This window comes from Rattus norvegicus, chromosome 1 (assembly GCF_021556685.1).
Source record: "Rattus norvegicus strain SHRSP/BbbUtx chromosome 1, alternate assembly SHRSP_T2T, whole genome shotgun sequence".
NCBI classification, from domain to species: Eukaryota; Metazoa; Chordata; class Mammalia; order Rodentia; family Muridae; genus Rattus; species Rattus norvegicus.
The window spans coordinates 187,744,467-187,765,735 of record NC_141534.1 but is presented as its reverse complement, the minus strand read 5'-3'; the positions used below and the strand labels follow the sequence as shown (position 1 = coordinate 187,765,735).

The 21,269-nt window shown below is 38.5% G+C and overlaps 1 protein-coding gene across 9 annotated transcripts in view; it reads right to left on the bottom strand.

The window, feature by feature from the left end:
- Abca16 (ATP-binding cassette, subfamily A (ABC1), member 16) overlaps positions 1–21,269 on the bottom strand; it is a 185,656-nt gene that overhangs the window by 155,187 nt on the left and 9,200 nt on the right. For 5 of the 9 annotated variants that reach the window (XM_087607578.1, XM_087607580.1, XM_087607590.1 and 2 more), the window contains exons 2-4: positions 11,081–11,312; positions 9,063–9,315; positions 5,432–5,559 (exon numbers count right to left, since the gene is read on the bottom strand). The exons of 2 other annotated variants lie outside the window; for them this stretch is intronic. In XM_087607578.1, the coding sequence (XP_087463704.1) occupies positions 5,432–5,559; positions 9,063–9,315; positions 11,081–11,140 (441 nt within the window). In that variant the 5' untranslated portion in view covers positions 11,141–11,312. The remainder of the gene's footprint in view (positions 1–5,431; positions 5,560–9,062; positions 9,316–11,080; positions 11,313–21,269) is intronic. 2 more of the 9 variants (XM_087607596.1, XM_087607603.1) reach the window with 1 other exon arrangement.

Here is a 21,269-nt window from a genome sequence, read left to right as displayed (position 1 = left end):
ACCAAACTAGATAAGATGGATGAAGCTAAGAAGTGCATGCTGACAGGAACCGAATATAGATCTCTCCTTAGAGACACAGCCAGAACATGTCAAAAACAGAGGCAAATGCCAGCAGCAATCACTGAACTGAGAACGGGACCCTCTTTGGAGGAATTAGAGAAAGGACTGAAAGAGCTGAAGGGACATGTGGCCCCATAAGAACAACAATGTCAACCAACCAGAACTTCCAGGAATTAAATCACTACCCAAAGACTATACATGGACTGACCCAGGGTTCCAACTGCATATGTAGCAGAGAATAGCCTTGTTGGGGCACCAGTGGAAGGGGAAGCCCTTGGTCCTGCCAAGGTTGGACTCCCAGTGTAGGGGATTGTGGGGGGTAGTAATGGGAGAGTTGGATGGGGAGGGGAACATCCATGTAAGAGGGGAGGGGGAGGAGTTAAGGGGGGCTGATGGACAGGAAACCTGTAAATTTGAAATGTAAATAAGAAATACCCAATCTAATAAAAATGGAAGAAAAAAAAGAAATATAGGCTACTCTTTTTACTTATATTGACAAAATAAAAAGCTGAGCAATGAATGTTTGCAGAGCTATAGACAAACAGCACATGAATCCCATCCTTGAAGGGAGAGTGAAGTCAATGGAGAAGCAAGCAGTGACTAATAGCTAGCACAGCACATGAATGACCACAACCTATTCTGTGCTGCTGCAATCGGATCAATTTGTAAGAGCTGTGGAGAGAGAGACAGCAATATCACAGGACTGGCAACTTGCTGGTTGGTTACAATGGTCCATGAAGGAAGAAGTTCTTTGATTCACATGGTTAGGGCTGAAAGACAAAGAAGTAAAGAACCAAAGGGGAGCTGCATTTTTCTTTCACCAGGTACAGCCCTCGTGGCCTGATTACCTCCTAATACTGTTCCAATTGCGATTGCATTTTAGTGAGCTAATCTCACAACAACCTCTGAAACTACAGCAGTCAACTCAGGAATAATTCTTAAGGAAACAGATTTGAATAATCTTGACGTATAAGTTAATTTTGAACAGCAAGTTTGTTATACTGTTGTCTGTGGTCCAGATGTACAAGAATTAACTTATATGGAATAAATGAGACTGATAAACCATGACACCTCCATACAACAGAGGGGTTCACAATATAGGAAAAACCCCAGAAACCATGCCCACTAACTGACAGCAAAAGAGAATGCAGAGACATCATTCAGCTGACAATATTCGGAAACAGTGGTTAGAGTTCAGATTAGGGAGTAACAGCAGGAAATAAATATGTTAATGTATATGAGATATATGATGCTTGTGTTTGAGAGCAGTATCTCATTGTTTAACTTTATAAACATTCCCCAAACTAAAACTTTTATTACTAAGTTACAGGACTTTGAAATATCTCAGATATTAGTATATTCTCACAAATATGCTTTATAAATAATTTCTTTAAACACTGTCTTCACAATTCATTTTCTTAAGTGCAATTTTTAAAATAAAAACTCTTTAATCAAGGCTTGTTACATGGAACAGATTTGTTTAATAAAATGGAAAGCTTTCAATACATTAAAACATAAATCTATAAGTCATCATAAGTATAACACTCATCATAAGTATAACCCTCAGTAGGAAAAACAACAAATTTATAAAATACTGTAACAGTCATGACATCATTCTAATTTAATGGAAAATTTCAAGGTAATTTAGCTTTACATGCAGTTTAAAGAAATAGTTAACAAATCTGGTATAAGCTTAGAATGTGTATATGCATATGTATGTGTATATATGTATATATGTGTGTATGCATTTATGATGACATACATTATATATAAATGCAGGATGAAAACAGTGATATAATTCAGTAAATGTATTTGGAATTAGTAAGGTTTGTCTATGGGTGTCTGTAGGTATGTCTGTCTGTCTTGGGTTGTGCAAAAAGTTTTCTTACATGTGGAAGTTTGAATATCTGTTACTACAGCGAAGACGCTGAACAGTTCACCCCCTTAATGGTTATCTCACACAAGACATCAGAGGTTTATTTTCACTTCAAAATTGTTATTGAAATTTTTTTTATCTAAGTGGAATAGCAGCTGTTAATTTTGGAAGTTTTGCATTTCTGGCATAACTTCCTGGACATGTATTTAAACAGTTTATGCATTTCTGTTACTATACAATGCTTTCTTTTTATTGCTTACAGAATTTTCCTTGGTATATACCCACCAGAGTTTAAGGACATATTACTGTTTCTAATTACTAAATTTTATGAAGAAGGCACAGGTGTACAGAGTATAGACAGCTTGCCTCAGGCAAGGGGGCATGTTTTATATTATAGAAGGTGCTAAACTGGACTCATCTATGGGTCTTTTTTCAACACTCAGTAAGTCTGAGAGGAGAAACTAAAAAAGACCTGTGAATTCTCAGCTAACGGGTGTGGTGGCACACAACTTTCATGTCAGCCAAGCTGGTGTACGTAGAGAGGCCGACATCCAGGGTTACACACAGAAACCCAAAGCAATAAATTCTCAGCCAATCCACCAGTTTAGGAGGAATCTGTCTTAATCACAGGTCCTAGTGAATAGATACAGTCCCCTCATAGCTAACGATAACTCACCCAGACTTGTGTTCTCAGAGCTAGAGCATGAGATCAGGAGAACCAAGGCATGGAAGCTGAATTGGCCCTCAATAAACCACTCTCTACAAGTAAAGACCTTTAGTAAAATGTACACCTTCCATCCCTACACTCTTAAGCTTTGTTCAGTTAAAGCTTCTGGTTTTTTTTTTTTTTTTTGGTTTTTTTTTTTTTTTTTTGGAGCTGGGGACCGAACCCAGGGCCTTGTGCTTCCTAGGCAAAAGCTTCTGTTTTTATAAGTTAGAGGAATAACTACAGCAGGGAAAGTAGTCATATTCCCACCACAACTGCATGATTGCTCATGGTCATCTGAGACACTGTTGTGCACCAGCAAATGACGGAGTTACTATGAGAGGGAAAAACAGATCACAATATGAAGAACTAAGGCAGCCATTAGACGGTGAATGACAGTTGAGTTCTGTGGGTATGAAATAAGGTATTTCCTAATAAGGTATTAGGGCATCTTATAATATGTGTTTTTCCATACATAACTATGCGAGTACTTGTAACACAGTGCAAGTACTGTGTGGAAAGGTGGCTAACAGACAACATCTAATTTAGAATTGAGTATTGTAAAGAAAACAGTTCCTTATATCAAAATCTCTGTTGATAACATACAAAATTATCTATGTTCCTTAAAAACTTATTAACTACTAGAAAAATGCAAGAACATTGTGTTATTATGAAAGAACACAAATGGTAGGGATACAACTGTAAGCTGAATGAAAATTCACAGAAGCAGCCTCATGTTAAAAAGTTAATGTGGCCAAAGTTCCAGAAGCAGAAATATATGATATGTGCATAAAGCCTCTAGGGTAAATAGCAAAATGGAGACACATCTGGATGACCATAAATCTTATGCCAAATACTGTACATGAGCCCTATCTATCTATCTATCTATCTATCTATCTATCTATCTATCTATCTATCTATCTATGAGATGAGAGAAGGAAGGAGGAGAAAGAGAGAAAAGGAGAGAGAGAGAGTGCATGCTCAGGCATGTACATGGCCTGGCCTGCCTGTGAGGATCAGTGGATAACTTTCAGGAGTCAGTTGTCTCATGCCATGTACCCCAAGGATCAACCTCAGCTTGTTGGGCTTTCAAGGCAAGCTTAAAAGTACCTATGGAATCATGTCGACTGCCCATACCACAGTCTTTTACTTAGGATAATGGCATGATCTCATCTGAAATTGGACATTGGACAGGTTCACAAGGACAAAAAAAAAGATGACAGGAAAATAAACTAAAGAGAATTGGTATCTATTAGTTAGTTTATATTGTAAATGACATCATCAGCAAGTGCTATAATATTCATTTAGAAAACCATCAAAACAAGGCTGTCAAGATGGCACAGGGGGTGAAAGCCCTTGCTGTGCAGTCCTGAAGAACCAAGTTTGATTCCCAAGACCCACAGGGGAAGGAGAGAACTGATTCCCGAAAGTTGTCCCCTGCCCTCCACATGTATGCTATATCTGTGACTTAGTGCCTACACTCACACACACATCATACACAGTAAACAAACAAACAAACAAACAAACAAATAAATAAATAAATAAATAAATAAAATTTTAGGGAGATAACTATTAAATAGACTAAGCACTAGAGAAAAATCTATGGGAATTTTAGCATTAGGAATTTCATTTAAAGATTTGAGATTTGAGAAGAGTCTGTAGGTAGCAAGAAAGACACTTGACATGGCACTGAAGATCAGTGGACCAGTGTATGCTAGTGCACATGCACCTTAATCCACACCAATGGATATATAGCTTTATGCTAAGTTAAGAAAGCTGGTATTGGGATAATATGGACCCCCTACTTCCTTCTTCCGATAAGTGCCTGTTTTAGAAACTGTTGGTGTAGCTCAATCTGTGTGCTACAGACTGATCACTTAATTCTGCAACCATAAGGATGGGATGCCTAGAAAATTTTCTAGGGACTCCAGATTCGAAGAACTGCTCTTCCCTCTTCTTTTTGTAGATGCCATCAGTCTCTCTTCAGTTCTGATACCTTACGGTTGAATTGATACATTTAAGTCTACAAGTCTTCAGGAGATTTATGAAAGGAATTATATTCTGTTTTTCATTTGAAGAAGTGATTTTTGAGTTCAGTTGTCTGAATAAAATGCCTCTGACTTAAAACACATCTTTACCACCATGTATGAAATACAAGTGCTGATTAATTAAGGTTTCCTCCTAGTCTACAGTTTTCGCCTATATATTTGTGTGTGTGTGTGTGTGTGTGTGTGTGTGTGTGTGTGTGTGTGTGTGTGTGTGTGTGTGTTGCTGTGACCACGATACCTGACAGAAACAATTCAAGGACTGAAGATTTATTTTGACTCAGTTTCAGATGCTAAAGAAAGGCATGGCGGAGCAGAGCAGTTCACCCTGTAGCCAAGAAACAGAAAAGGCAAAATGGCAGGACTCTGCTGGCTTTCTCCTTTCCCTTATACAGCCCATGAGACACTCCTCTCCAAATTTAGAGTGGTTCTTCTTCTCTTAGTTGAACCTTTCTAAAAATACTCTCATAGATTTCTTAGGTGACTCCAAATCTAGTCAAGCTGATAGTGAAGACTTAAAAATCACACTCTCTTATAATCAGTAATACACACAAAGACATTAAGTAACTCAGAAATGAATTAGTGTTCTCGCTTTATTACATATTACTAGTTTGTTTTAGGAATGATACTTTCTCCATTTGTGAAATTGGGGTAATAGTAATTAATTCATTAAAAATCCTACAAGCTAAAGGTACTATTATAAGAACACTACTTACTTGAAAACCTTAAATAAAATTTTCTTACCTGAAGTGGCAGAGGATCAGTTTTGTTTTTGAAATCACAGTCAAAAACAATGGCAGCCAGTACTTTTTGAGACGTATAATCGAACAGAATGTACTCCTCAAACTCAACTTCTGAAGGAAACCCTCGAACTACAGAGAGACAAAACTGTCTGCTTAAGTAAAACATCCAATAATTCTGTGAGGTGAGATACTACTTTATATAGACAAAAATCTATTATAAATATTGTGAAATTCATGACCCTTTTTCTTAAATATTGACATGAGTAATTAATGGATATTTCTGGCACAAAATCTTTTCAGTATTTTATTAATTTTTACTACGAAAAGCTGTGTGATGTTAGATGAACCAGCAGCACAATATACATCCAAGTAGGCCAGTCTATAGGGAACGGAAGCATTCTAGTGTTCCCTGATGGAGTGGGGATCAAGTCTACGTACGGGTTCTTTGGAGGTGAACTCTAATCCACTGCCACAGTGCTTGTACCACTCCAAGTACACTGAAATCCACCAATTCATATACACTAAATAGACATGGTATATCTGGGAGGCACATTGTATTTCTTGATGTTATATAAAGCTGTTTCAAAGGAGAGCAAAGACAGGGATGGCTAGCACTTCGAATTAAACCTTAGAAAGTCAAACTCATTTGATAACAGTTTAGTGGTGACAGAGAAGAAAGTAGTGGAGACAGATTAATGCAATCTCCCCGCCTCAGCAGCAGCAGGAAGAAGGTTGGAAGAAGTTGAACACAGCCTCACTGACACGTGGATCACTGCAAAGCATCTAGTGTACATGCCATTTTAGTCCCAGAAGGAAGAAGAAAATGTTCAAAATAAATTTAAGAATTATTTTTAAAAATTATCTTAATGAAATACAGAAATTTAAAGACTCAAAAGGACCAGATCGTCACCTGACCCTGATGCTAAAACCAAAAATAATCAGATTTGGCAGCCTGCATAGTCCAAAACACCCACCAGAAAAGAATAACCAAAAGTGAAAATAGTTAGCATATTTCTTAAACAGTTGAAGGAGTCACTCCCTCTAGATATTAGAGTTAAGTCTCTATGAGATGCTATTTAGACAACTATGTACCACGGATGGTTTTCTTCTCCATGAGAAAAATGGTGCTCACTGTGGACATCCTGTGTTTTTTTTTTAAAGTTGATTTATTTATTTATTTATTTTTCCTTTTTTTCTTTATTACCTTGAGTATTTCTTATTTACATTTCGATTGTTATTCCCTTTCCCGGTTTCCAGGCCAACATCCCCCTAACCCCTCCCTCCCCCCTTCTCTATGGGTGTTCCCATCCCCATCCTTCCCCCCCATTACCGCCCTCCCCCCAACAATCAAGTTCACTGGGGGGGTTAAGTCTTAGTAGGACCAAGGGCTTCCCCTTCCACTGGTGCTCTTACTAGGCAATTCACTGACTGTGGTTTAATTCAACAATGTAGTGCCTATTAGCAGCTGGGAAAACACATCCACTCTTGTTTTAACCTAAAAGTTGAATAATGGTTAAAGGTCTCTCCCTCTTTAAGAGAAAACATACTGTGATTCTAGCCACTCCAACAGCTATCAGAATGCTCAAACAAGCACAGGTGCTGGGTTCATCACTACTGAGTCCAACCTTGGAGACCACAGGAAAACCAAGAAGGAGCACAGAGGACACATGCTCGGTGAACCTATCATGAGACTAATGGACTCTGGTTTGGACATTTAAAATAGCTCTCTTCTGGTCTCTCCTGCTCCCTCCCATTCTAAGACTTATAATACTAACAACTGTTTCCTTTACTTCTCCCTCGACCCTCTTTCCAGTTGCCAGTCAAAGGGTTCCATTCTTTCCTACATATGGCAATTAAGACATACAAATTATGGATATACTTCTGGTATCTTTTAGATAGGCTCACTAGAGAGGTACCCCAATTGCTGCACCCAATGCCAGATTCAGCCAGATTCAGCCAGATTAGTCATTATCCCAATTCCCTAATAGTAGTTATAGGCACCTCTTCAGAGCTGAGTAATGAGAACAAGAGACAGTAGCTGGACAGGCCACACCCAGGGCAGGGAGCACACAAAGCACGGCCAGGAATACCAGAAGTGAGATCTAGTTTCTTATTTCCTCCTAAATGAGCACCTCTTCCACACCTAGAAGTTCTACCTGAGGGTGGGGACTAGAACTCCAGTACACATACAGGTACCAGCTTTGGAACTGTATTTCTAGATTTCCATGAGAACTAACATTTAAAGCTACCCAAAATATAAAAAAAGTTAATCCAATTGAGTTTGACCCCTCAGGAAGCCATGATCACCCCTAGGAAGGCAGAATCACCTTAAGCCATGCTAAAACAAAAAACAAAACAAAACAAACAAGACAGGTAGAATAATTATCCCTTTAATGAGATAATGTACTTTCCTTTTTCTGAATTCTTACTCCAAGGCACACTCTATGAGTTGCCATGAGGCTTAGCTGTCTGTCAGAATGGTATCTCTCTCCTCCCCTGACCTCCATATTCCCTCTTCTTTCCTCCATCCCGTTCTCATTTTGTTTGTCTCTAACTAATGCTGGCCAGAACTAACTGTGTTCTTTACTGTTGTTGCTGTTTGTACCTTGGACTTGCTTATTCTCTCTCTAAAGCGCTCCTTCCAACCATGCAGCTGCTGTCCACCATACAGCTCACCTCCATGCTGGCTCCTCTTCTTCTCCTCTGGGCAGCTGCTGAAATTTATATCTTTGCTACTGTTTTTTAAAAGAATAATAATTTTCCCTTTGAATAAACCAGACTTTCCTTGACTTTCAAGAATATATGTGTATGTTACAATACTGCTGATGTAGTTTTTAAGGTATATAGAATTGAAAGCTCCAGGGCTGAGGACATAGCTTAGCAGAAGGCTTGTCTAGGATGTGTAAGGTCCCCTGGGTTCAATCTGCAGTATTGCAAGCAAGCAAGCAGGCAGGCAGGCAGGCAGGCAAGCAGGCAGGCAGGCAGGCAGGCAAGCAAGCAAGCAAACATTCAAGTCCCCAAACCCATTTCCACAGAACTAAAACCAAAAGAGAAAATGTTAAAGGACCTCTGTGTTTGAAATTTCAGTAAGGTAGTTTTAAATCAACTGTAAGAAACAAAGGATGATTACTTTAACTTCAAGAGCAGGCACGTCTGTATTAGGTAACAGGAGTCCAAATAACTCATATTCTTCCTGATTATAATTTTGTATCATGTCTAAGGAATCAATTAGCTCTAAATTATAAAGATGTTCTCACATGTTCTCTCTTAAAAGGCTTCATCATTTCACATTCAGGTGTATGGCCCAGCTTCAGTTAATTTGCAGAAGATAAGATTTTTGTTGTTTTAGTGCCAAAGGTTCCCACACTATTTTTGAATAGGTTTTTCTTTTATTATATTCTGTTGCCTCATTGTCAAAGTCGTTCTGGCATCTTAGTATAATAGATCTACTTTCGGGTTCTCTTTTCTCTCACCGATTTGTCTCTTTTTACCAATTCCACACTGACCTACTTATCACCATCCCATTGCAAATCTTAATAGTAAGACAGAAACTCCATCTTAACCTCAATGTTTAGCATATTTTTGTTTTTTAATAGAGTAGCAGCCTTTTATCAAAAAGTTCAATGTCTAACCTTTTATAGTGATGTTGAGATTCCTCTTTACATCCTCAATGATTTCTGTTACCACATCAATTTCAGAAGGTATGTAAATCAATTCCCATTCCTGGGCATCTTTGATGAAAGAAGGCATGGTAGCAATGGGTTGAGGAGTGAAATGATACGGTCCAGCAATATTCATATCAGTAAGTGCACGGAATATCAACAACATTATTACAAACAACAATGCTGCCAAGACTTCCATTACTGTACTAAGGACCTGCCTCTTCTAAAAGAGGAAAAAAGACATGTTATTGATTAACTTAAGAGTACACATTTAATATAAATGAGAGTTTTATATGTTACCTTCGGTACCACATAGAATAAAGGGCAGATGTATGGTCAGGGCTAGAACTTACAACCTGTCAGCCATGAAAAGTATGCATTCAATTCTCCCAAATAATCTTAGAGCATAGCATAGAAAACAAGTGTATCATCAGCATAAATTATCTTGGTAAACTGTCATATGCTGTTTGTACATGTTAAGGGTGGACTGTGGGAGTGAAGAACCCCTTCTTCCCTTCCTTGTCCCAGGTACTACACCATGACTGCTCTGTCTGGGATTCAGTCCATACTCTAGCAGGCTGCCTCAGTAGAACTTCCCCAGTCAATTTCTACCCAGGTTGATGAGGTTTTGCTATTTCTCCTCTCCTTTCCATTTACTCTTTTACCTTTACTTGCTGCCTGGTTAATAAACTCACTCACTTGAAACTGAAACTACAGCTCTTACAGATCATTCTCTGGACACAACCACCATTAAATTCTTAATGCTTTTGTCACAAGGGCTCCTAAATTAACCTAGGTGACTATTAACTCGTTAGAAAATGAGGCCATAGGGCAACCATAAAAGGACAAAGCCAAACAAACTCTAAAAGCTGAGTGTGTTTCTCTTTTAACAGTTTTGTCATGACATACCAGATTATGCCTCAAGGCCAGGGTGTTTATACACTGGAGGGTCTTTGTGACCAGACCAACTACAATTGCTGGATTTTATGTAGCCACTTCAATGAGCACAAGCAAATCCTAAATCTCTCAAAATGTAAGAATAAGGGAAGAGAATTCTTACTAGGGAAAACCTAAATAAGGCTACCTTGATTAATTTATTCTTGGTTGACTTTAAAATTACTAACTTTAAAGGCTAGCCAGTTGGACAGTATATCAGTTTTCTACCAGATTTTCTGTAGATAACATCTCTTATATGTATATTATAATTAAGTTGCCTAGGTTATTTTGCAATAATTTGAAGGCTCCTTCAGTTAAACATTGACTTTTTGGTCCTGCAAATATCCGATGAACTCGGGAAAAAAAAGAAAGCTTTTGACATCTCTGCTCTCCTCTTCTGTCTCACCCTCTGCTACTTTCACCTTTGGTAGAGTTATTCAGTACTGAATGGTGATCATGTGAGGAACGTCTTGTTCTAAACTATAATTCAAGGTTAAAACTAATCTAGGTGTCTAATCTCTTTCCCCTAGTTACCATGACTAAAAACATCAGATTATAAATGAAAGGAAAAGAGGGAGCACCTGCGTTCCAGGAAGTGCTTCATGTATTCCCAGAAAAGAATGTTCCTCCCCTTCTTTAGCTTCCCTCTCCATTACTTTAAAAAGGATGCCCTTCCTATTTTGATTTCCTTTAAAAGCAGTCTCCACACAAACCCAGAGACAGTAGTCGCAGGCACTCCTGTGCTGCTTTCCCTTTCCTCAGCATCAGACGTCCAGAACAAACGCCCTGAGTGGGAATGTTGTCCTGGCTTTTGTATATTAAGATTCCTAAGTGCAGGGGCCTAGGGTCTGAAATTCCTTTCAACTATCTCAACTCCCTCCTCCCTTCTCCCTACTTTTTTGTTCACTCTACAGTATGGATTCATTGGCTTTTATACATTTAGAAGGTCTACCCACAGGTTTGAATTTTTCACAAGTGTATGCACAAGCATATACAGAATGAAATGTAACAAATGGGTTCTAGTGGACAGTCCCATGGATGCATTTACCTACCTTTAATGTAAAATTTTTCCAGAGGAGAACTGTTAATTGATTGAGTAACAACTGATTCATCCTTTTACCAAACTGTGTGCTCAACTCTAAAGGATGAAAGGGTTCTTTCTTCCTTCCTTTCTTTCTTTCTTTCTTTCTTTCTTTCTTTCTTTCTTTCTTTCTTTCTTTCTTTCTTTCTTTCTTTCTTCTTTCCTTCCTTCCTTTTTTTCTTGTTTTTACAATGGTAAGTTACCTAAAATGTGAGCAATAAGCAAAATGGAATTCTTTTTATCAGTCTCAAAAATTGGTGAGATTATATGTCTGAAATAAAGAAAATTGTATTGTTTCTAACATTTTTCTGCTAATTTTCTTAATACATAATAAAGATTGTTAATGGCCTGGCCGGGGACACAGGTTTCTCTTCTGGTTTGCACCTGTGCCCGGAATGGAGCCAGTGCTCTGGATCCTCACCAACTCAGCGCACACACAGACACAGTTTGACCCTCAGGTGTTCTGACATATCCAGGATCACAGGTGAGGCACCCAAACCCCACCCCAATACCTGGCAAAACTGAGCCCCTGGCACCCATGAGACTCAGGAACACAGACCAGCCAGAGACACATGCTCCTTTCAGTTTGTACTGTGCCAGAAGTGGAGCTGGTACTCTACATCCCCACCCACTTAACCCAAATGCAGCTTGATCCCCAGGTATTCTGACACATCCAAGATCACAGGTGAGACCCCCCAAACCCCACCCCAATACCTGGCATAACTGGGACCCCCTGAGACCCAGGGATGCATGGACCCTGCCCAGACAAAGGTCCGGGCTTCTTCCTGTTTTCACTTGCACCAGGAGCAGAGCTGGCACTCTGGATCCCCACCCACTCAGCCCACACCCAGATGCAGCTTGACCCCCAGGATACATCCTCTGTACATCCAGGATCACAGGATCACAGGATCACAGAATCACAGGCATACAGGAGGGGCAGGCTCCATTCAGAGACAGTAAGGCCAGTTAACAGCAGAGATAACCAGATTACAAGAGGCAAGTGCAAGAACATAAGCAATAGAAACCAAGACTACTTGGCAACATCAGAACCTATTTCTCCCACTACAACAAGACCTGGATCTCCCAACACACCCGAGAAGCAAGACTCAGATATAAAATCCCATCTCCTGATGATAATACAGGACTTTAAGAAGGACTTAAGTAACTTCCTTAAAGAAATACAGAAGAACACAGGTAAATAAGTAGAAGCCCTCAAAGAAGAAACACATAAATCTCTTAAGGAAATACAGGATAACACAATGAAAACAGGTGAAGGAATTGAGCAAAACAATCCAGTATCTAAAAATGAAAATAGAAACATTAAAAAAAAACATGAAGGGAGACACCCCTGGAGATGGAAAACCTAGGAAAGAGAACAGGAGTCACAGCTGAAAGCATGACCAACAAAATACAAGAGATAGAAGAAGGAATCTCAGAAATAGAAGATATCACACACTGACACAATAGTCAAAGAAAATACAAAAAGCAAAAAGCTCCTAACTCAAAACATTCAAGAAATTCAGGACACAATAAAAGACTAAACCTAAGAATGGGTATAGAAAAGAGTGAAGATTCCCAATTCAAAGGGCCAGCAAACATCTTCAACAAAATTACAGACGAAAACTTCCCTAACCTAAAGAATGAGATTCCCATAAACATATAAGAAGCCTACAGAACGCCAAACAGATGGGACCAGAAAAGAAATTCCTCCTGTCACATAATAATCAAAACACCAAATACACAAAACAAAGAAAGAATATTGAAAGCAAAGGGAAAAGGTCAAGTAACATATAAAGGCACACCTATCAGAATTACACCTGACTTCTGAACAGAGACTCTAAAAGCTAGAAGATCTTGGACAGTTGTCCTACAGACTCTAAGAGAACAAAAATGCCAGCCCAGGTTACTATACCCAACAAAAACGTTCAACTATCATAGATGGAGAAACCAAGATAATCCACGACCAAACCAAATTTAAACAATTTCTTTCCACTAATCCAGCCCTAAAGAGGATAATAGAAGGAAAACTCCAATACCAGGAGAGAAACTACACCCAAGAAAAACCAAGAAATTAATCTTCTCAGAAAAAAACCAAAAGAAGAGAACTATACAAACATAATTCTACCTCTAACAACAAAAATAACAGGAAACAACAATCACTAGTCCTTAATATCGCTCAACATCAATGGATTCAATTCCTCAATAAAAAGACATAGGCTAACTGAAAGGATACATAAACAGGACCCAGTATTTTGCTGCATATAGGAAACACACCTCAGTGACAAAGACAGACACTACGTCAGAGTAAAAGGCTGGAAAAAATTCCAAGCAAATGGTTCCAAGAAACAAGCTGGAGTAGCCATTCTAATATCCAGCAAAATAGACTTTCAACCAAAAGTTATCAAAAAAGATGGGGAAGGACACCACCTACATACTCATCAAAGGAAAAATCCACCAAGACGAATCCTAAATTCTTAATATCTTTGCCCCAAATGCAAGGGCACCCACATTTGTAAAAGAAATGTTACTGAAGCTCGAAGCACACATTGCACTTCACACAATAATAGTAAGGACTTCAATATCCAACTCTCATCAATGGACAGATCATGGAAACAAACTAAACACAGACACAGTGAAACAAACAGAAGTTATGAACCAAATGGATTTTACAGATATCTACAGAACATTTCACCCTAAAACAAAATATAACTTCTCAGCACCTCATGGTACCTTCTAAGAAATCAACCATATAATCAGACATGAAACAAACCTCAACAGAAACAAGAAGATTGAAATAATTCCATGTATTCTATCAGAACACCATGGACTAAAATAACAATAAAAACAACAGAAAGCCCAATTATTCATGGAAGCTGAACAACTATCTACTCAATGATAACTTGGTCAGGGAAGAAATAAAGAAATTAGAATTTAATGAAAATGAAGCCACAACATACCCAAACTAATGGGACACAATGAAAGCAGTGCTAAGAGGGAAACTCATAGTTCTAAGTGCCTCCATGAAGAAATTAGAGAGATCATAAACTAGAAGCTTAAAAGCACATCTGAAAGCTCTAGAACAAAAAGAAGTAAATACACCCAAGAGGAGTAGACAGCAGGAAATAATCAAACTCTGGGCTGAAATCAACCAAGTAGAAACAAGAAGAACAATACAAAGAACCAACAAAACCAGGGGCTGGTTCTTTGAGAAAATCAACAAGATAGGTAAACTAACTAGAATGCACAGACATAGTATCCAATTAACAAAATCAGAAATGAAAAGGGAGACATAACAACAGAAACTGAGGAAATTCAAAAATTCATCAGATTCTACTACAAAAGTCTATACTCAACAAAACTGGAAAACCTTGATGAAATGATGATTTTATAGACAGATACAAGGTACCAAAGTTGAATCAGGATCAAAGAAACAATCTAAACAGTTCCATAAGCCCTAAGAAAATAGAAGCTGTAATTAGAAACCTCTCAAGCAAAAACAGCCCAGGACCAGATGGTTTTAGTACAGAATTCTATCAGACCTTCAAAGAAGACTTAATACCAATACTTCTCAAACTATTCCAAAAATAGAAACAGAAGGAACACTACCCAATTCTTTATATGAAGGTACAGTCACACTGATACCTAAACCACACAAAGACCCAACAAAGAAACAGAACTTCAGACCAATTTCCCTTATGAATATCAATGCAAAAATACTCAATAAAATCCTCACAAACCAAATCTAAGAACTTATAAAAAAGATTATTCACTATGATCAAGTAGGTTTCTTTTCAGGGATACAGGGATGGTTCAATATATAAACAAACTCAAAGAAAAAACTCACATGATCATCTTATTAGATGCTGAAAAAACTTTAACAAAATATAACACCCCTTCATGTCAAAAGTATTGGAGAGATCAGGTCCACTCTCTCCCTAGTTATTTAATATAGTACTGGAACTCCTAGCCAGAGCAATCAGACAACAAAAGGAGGTCCAAGAGCTACAAATCGGGAAGAAGGAAATCAAGATATCATTATTTGCAGATGATATGATAGTATACATAAGCGACCCCAAAAATTCTACAAGAGAACTCCTACAGTTGATAACACTCCAGCAAAGTGGCTGGATATTAAATTAACTCTAATAAATCAGTAGCCTTTGTCTACTCAAAGGACGGGCTGAGAAAGAAATTAGGTAAGTGACACCCTTCACAGTAGTCACAAATAATATAAAATACCTTCGTGTGACTCTAACCAAGCAAATGAAAGAGCTGTATGACAAGAAGTTCAAGTCCCTGAAGAAAGAAATCAAAGGAGATCTCAGAAGATGGAAAGATCTCTCATGCTCATGGATTGGCGGGATCAATACAATAAAAATTGCCATCTTGCTGAAAGTAATCTACAGATTCAATGCAATCCCCATCAAAATTCCAACTCAATTCTTTATAGAGTTAGGAAGAGCAATTTTCAAATTCACTTGGAATAACAAATGAACCCCCAGGATAGCACAAATTAATCTCAACAATAAAGGAACTTCTGGGGTAATCCTCAACCTTAACCTCAAACAGTATTACAGAGCAATAGTGATAAAAACCGCATGATACTGGTACAGAGACAGGCAGCTAGATCAATGGAATAGAATTGAAGACCCAGAAATACACACACATTTATGGTTACTTGATCAATGAAGCTAAAACCATCCAGTGGAAAAAACCATTAACAAGCCATCCAGCATTTTCAAGAAATGGTGCTGGTTCAACTGGAGGTCAGCATGTAGAAGAATGCAAATTGACCCATTCTTATCTCCTTGCACAAAGCTGAAGTCCATATGGGCCAAGGACCTCCAAATTAACCAGATATGCTGAATCTAATAGAAGAAAAGGTGGGGGAAAGCCTGGAACATTGGCACAGGAGAAAATTTCATGAACAGAACACCAATGGCTCATGCTCTAAGATCAACAATAGACAAATGGGACCTCATAAAATTGAAAAGCTTCTTTAAGACAAAAAGACATACAAGCATCACCAACAGAATACAAGAGATAGAAGAGAGAATCTCAGGAGCAGAAGATTCCATAGAAATCATCAACTCAACAGTCAAAGATAATGCAAAGCAGAAAAAGTTACTGGTCCAAAACATACAGGAAATCCAGGACTCAATGAGAAGATCAAACCTAAGGATATTAGGTATAGAAGAGAGTGAAGACTCCCAGCTCAAAGGACCAGTAAATATCTTCAACAAAATCATAGAAGAAAACTTCCCTAACCTAAAAAAAGAGATACCCATAGGCATACAAGAAGCCTACATTACTCCAAATAGATTGGACCAGAAAAGAAACACCTCCCGTCACATAATAGTCAAAACACCAAATGCACAAAATAAAGAATATTAAAAGCAGTAAGGGAAAAAGGTCAAGTAACATATAAAGGCAGACCTATCAGAATCACACCAGACTTTTCGCCAGGGACTATGAAAGCCAGAAGACCCTGGACAGATGTCATACAGACCCTAAGAGAACACAAATGCCAGCCCAGGTTACTGTATCCTGCAAAACTTTCAATTAACATAGATGGAGAAACCAAGATATTCCATGACAAAACCAAATTTACACAATATCTTTCTACAAATCCAGCACTACAAAGGAAAATAAATGGTAAAGCCCAACATAAGGAGGCAAGCTACACCCTAGAAAAAGCAAGAAACTAATCGTCTTGGCAACAAAACAAAGAGAAGAAAAGCACACAAACATAACCTCACATCCAAATATGAATATAACAGGAAGCAATATTCACTATTCCTTAATATCTCTGAACATCAATGGTCTCAACTCCCCAATAAAAAGGCATAGATTAACAAACTGGATATGCAACGAGGACCCTGCATTCTGCTGCCTACAGGAAACACACCTCAGAGACAAAGACAGATACTACCTCAGAGTGAAAGGCTGGAAAACAACTTTCCAAGCAAATGGTCTGAAGAAGCAAGCTGGAGTAGCCATTCTAATATCAAATAAAATCAATTTTCAACTAAAAGTCATCAAAAAAGATAAAGAAGGACACTTCATATTCATCAAAGGAAAAATACACCAAGATGAACTATCAATCCTAAATATCTATGCCCCAAATACAAGGGCACCTACATACGTAAAAGAAACCTTACTAAAGCTCAAAACACACATTGCACCTCACACAATAATAGTAGGAGATTTCAACACCCCACTCTCATCAATGGACAGAACATGGAAACAGAAATTAAACAGAGAGGTAGACAGACTAAGAGAAGTCATGAGCCAAATAGACTTAACAGATATTTTTAGAACTTTCTATCCTAAAGCAAAAGGATATACATTCTTCTCAGCTCCTCATGGTACTTTCTCCAAAATTGACCATATAATTGGTCAAAAAACGGGCCTCAACAGGTACAGAAAGATAGAAATAATCACATGCGTGCTATCAGACTACCACGGCCTAAAGCTGGTCTTCAATAACAATAAGGGAAGAACACCCACATATACGTGGAAGGTGAACAATGCTCTACTCAACGATAACCTGGTCAAGGAAGAAATAAAGAAAGAAATTAAAGACTTCTTAGAATTTAATGAAATGAAGGTACAACATACCCAAACTTATGGGACACAATGAAAGCTGTGCTAAGAGGAAAACTCAGCTCTGAGTGCCTACAGAAAGAAACAGGAGAGAGCATATGTCAGCAGCTTGACAGCACACCTAAAGGCTCTAGAACAAAAAGAAGCAAATACACCCAGGAGGAGTAGAAGGCAGGAAATAATCAAACTCAGAGCTGAAATCAACCAAGTAGAAACAAAAAGGACCGTAGAAGGAATCAACAGAACCAAAAGTTGGTTCTTTGAGAAAATCAAAAAGATAGATAAACCCTTAGCCAGACTAGCCAGAGGACACAGAGAGTGTTTCCAAATTAAGAAAATCAGAAATGAAAAGGTTGACATAAACTACAGATTCAGAGGAAATTCAAAAAATCATCAGATCTTACTATAAAAGCCTATATTCAACAAAACTTGAAAATCTGCAGGAAATGGACAATTTCCTAGACAGATACCAGGTACCGAAGTTAAATCAGGAACAGATAAACCAGTTAAACAAACCCATAACTCCTAAGGAAATAGAAGCAGTCATTAAAGGTTTCCCAACCAAAAAGAGCCCAGGTCCAGACGGGTTTAGTTCAGAATTCTATCCGACCTTCATAGACCTCATAGCAATACTATCCAAATTATTCCACAAAATTGAAACAGATGGAGCACTATTGAATTCCTTCTATGAAGCCACAATTACTCTTATACCTAAACCACACAAAGACCCAACAAAGAAAGAGAACTTCAGACCAATTTCCCTTATGAATATCGACGCAAAAATACTCAATAAAATTCTGGCAAACCGAATCCAAGAGCACATGAATACAAACAGGGATGGTTTAATATACGGAAAACCATCAACGTGATCCATTATGTAAACAAACTGAAAGAACAAAACCACATGATCATTTCATTAGATGCTGAGAAAGCATTTGACAAAATTCAACACCCCTTCATGATAAAAGTCCTGGAAAGAATAGGAATTCAAGGCCCATACCTAAACATAGTAAAAGCCATATACAGCAAACCAGTTGCTAACATTAAACTAAATGGAGAGAAACTTGAAGCAATCCCACTAAAATCAGGGACTAGACAAGGCTGCCCACTCTCTCCCTACTTATTCAATATAGTTCTTGAAGTTCTAGCCAGAGCAATCAGACAACAAAAGGAAATCAAGGGGATACAGATTGGTAAAGAAGAAGTCAAAATATCACTCTTTGCAGATGATATGATAGTATATTTAAGTGATCCCAAAAGTTCCACCAGAGAACTACTAAAGCTGATAAACAACTTCAGCAAAGTGGCTGGGTATAAAATTAACTCAAATAAATCAGTAGCCTTCCTCTACACAAAAGAGAAACAAGCCGAGAAAGAAATTAGGGAAACGACACCCTTCATAATAGACCCAAACAGTATAAAGTACGTCGGTGTGACTTTAATCAAGCAAGTAAAATATCTGTACAATAAGAACTTCAAGACTCCGAAGAAAGAAATTGAAGAAGAACTCAGAAGATGGAAAGATCTCCCATGCTCATGGATTGGCAGGATTAATGTAGTAAAAATGGCCATTTTACCAAAAGCGATCTACAGATTCAATGCAATCTCCATCAAGATACCAATCCAATTCTTCAAAGAGTTAGACAGAACAATTTGCAAATTCATCTGGAATAACAAAAAATCCAGGATAGCTAAAACTATTCTCAACAATAAAAGGACTTCAGGAGAATCACTATCCCTGAACTCAAGCAATATTACAGAGCAATAGTGATAAAAACTGCATGGTATTGGTACAGAGACAGACAGATAGACCAATGGAACAGTATTGAAGACCCAGAAATGAACCCACACACCTATGGGCACCTAATTTTTGACAAAGGAGCCAAAACCATTCAATGGAAAAAAGATAGTATTTTCAGCAAATGGTGCTGGTTCAACTGGAGGTCAACATGTAGAAGAATGCAAATCGATCCATGCTTATCACCCTGTACAAAGCTTAAGTCCAAGTGGATCAAGTACCTCCACATCAAACCAGATACACTCAACCTAATAGAAGAAAAACTAGGGCAGTATCTCGAACATATGGGCACTGGAAAAAATTTCCTGAACAAAACACCAATAGCTTATTCTCTAAGATCAAGAATCGACAAATGGGATCTCATAAAACTGCAAAGCTTCTGTAAGGCAAAGGACACTGTGGTTAGGACAAAATGGCAACCAACAGATTGGGAAAAGATCTTTACCAATCCTACAACAGATAGAGGCCTTATATCCAAAATATACAAAGAACTCAAGAAGTTAGACCGCAGGGAGACAAATAACCCTATTAAAAATGGGGTCCAGAACTAAACAAAGAATTCATAGCTGAGGAATGCCGAATGGCTGAGAAACACCTAAAGAAATGTTCAACATCTTTAGTCATAAGGGAAATGCAAATCAAAACAACCCTGAGATTTCACCTCACACCAGTGAGAATGGCTAAGATCAAAAACTCAGGTGACAACAAATGCTGGCGAGGATGTGGAGAAAGAGGAACACTCCTCCATTGTTAGTGGGATTGCAGACTGGTACAACCATTCTGGAAATCAGTCTGGAGGATCCTCAGAAAATTGGACATTGAACTACCTGAGGACCCAGCTATACATCTCTTGGGCATATACCCAAAAGATGCCCCAACATATAAAAAAGACACATGCTCCACTAAGTTCATAGCAGCCTTATTTATAATAGCCAGAAACTGGAAAGAACCCAGATGCCCTTCAACAGAGGAATGGATACAGAAAATGTGGTACATCTACACAATGGAATACTACTCAGCTATCAAAAACAATGACTTTATGAAATTCATAAACAAATGGTTGGAACTGGAAAATATCATCCTGAGTGAGGTAACCCAATCACAGAAAAACACACATGTACTCATTAATAAGTGGCTATTAGCCCAAATGCTTGAATTACCCTAGATGCATAGAACACATGAAACTCGAGACGGATGATCAAAATGTGAATGCTTCACTCCTTCTTTAAAAGGGGGAACAAGAATATCCTTGGCAGGGAATAGAGAGGCAAAGATTAAAACAGAGACAGGAGGAACACCCATTCAGAGCCTGCCCCACATGTGGCCCATACATATACAGCCACCCAATTAGACAAGATGGATGAAGCAAAGAAGTGCAGGCTGACAGGAGTCGGATGTAGATCTCTCCTGAGAGACACAGCCAGAATACAGCAAATACAGAGGCGAATGCCAGCAGCAAACCACTGAACTGAGAATAGGACCCCCATTGAAGGAATCAGAGAAAGAACTGGAAGAGCTTGAAAGGGCTCGTGACCCCTTATGAACAACAATGCCAAGCAACCAGAGCTTCCAGGGACTAAGCCACTACCTAAAGACTATACATGGACTGACCCTGGACTCTGATCTCATAGGTAGCAATGAATATCCTAGTAAGATCACCAGTATAAGGGGAAGCCCTTGGTCCTGCTAAGACTGAACCCCCAGTGAATGTGATTGTTGGGGGGAGGGCAGCAATGGGGGGAGGGTGGGGAGGGGA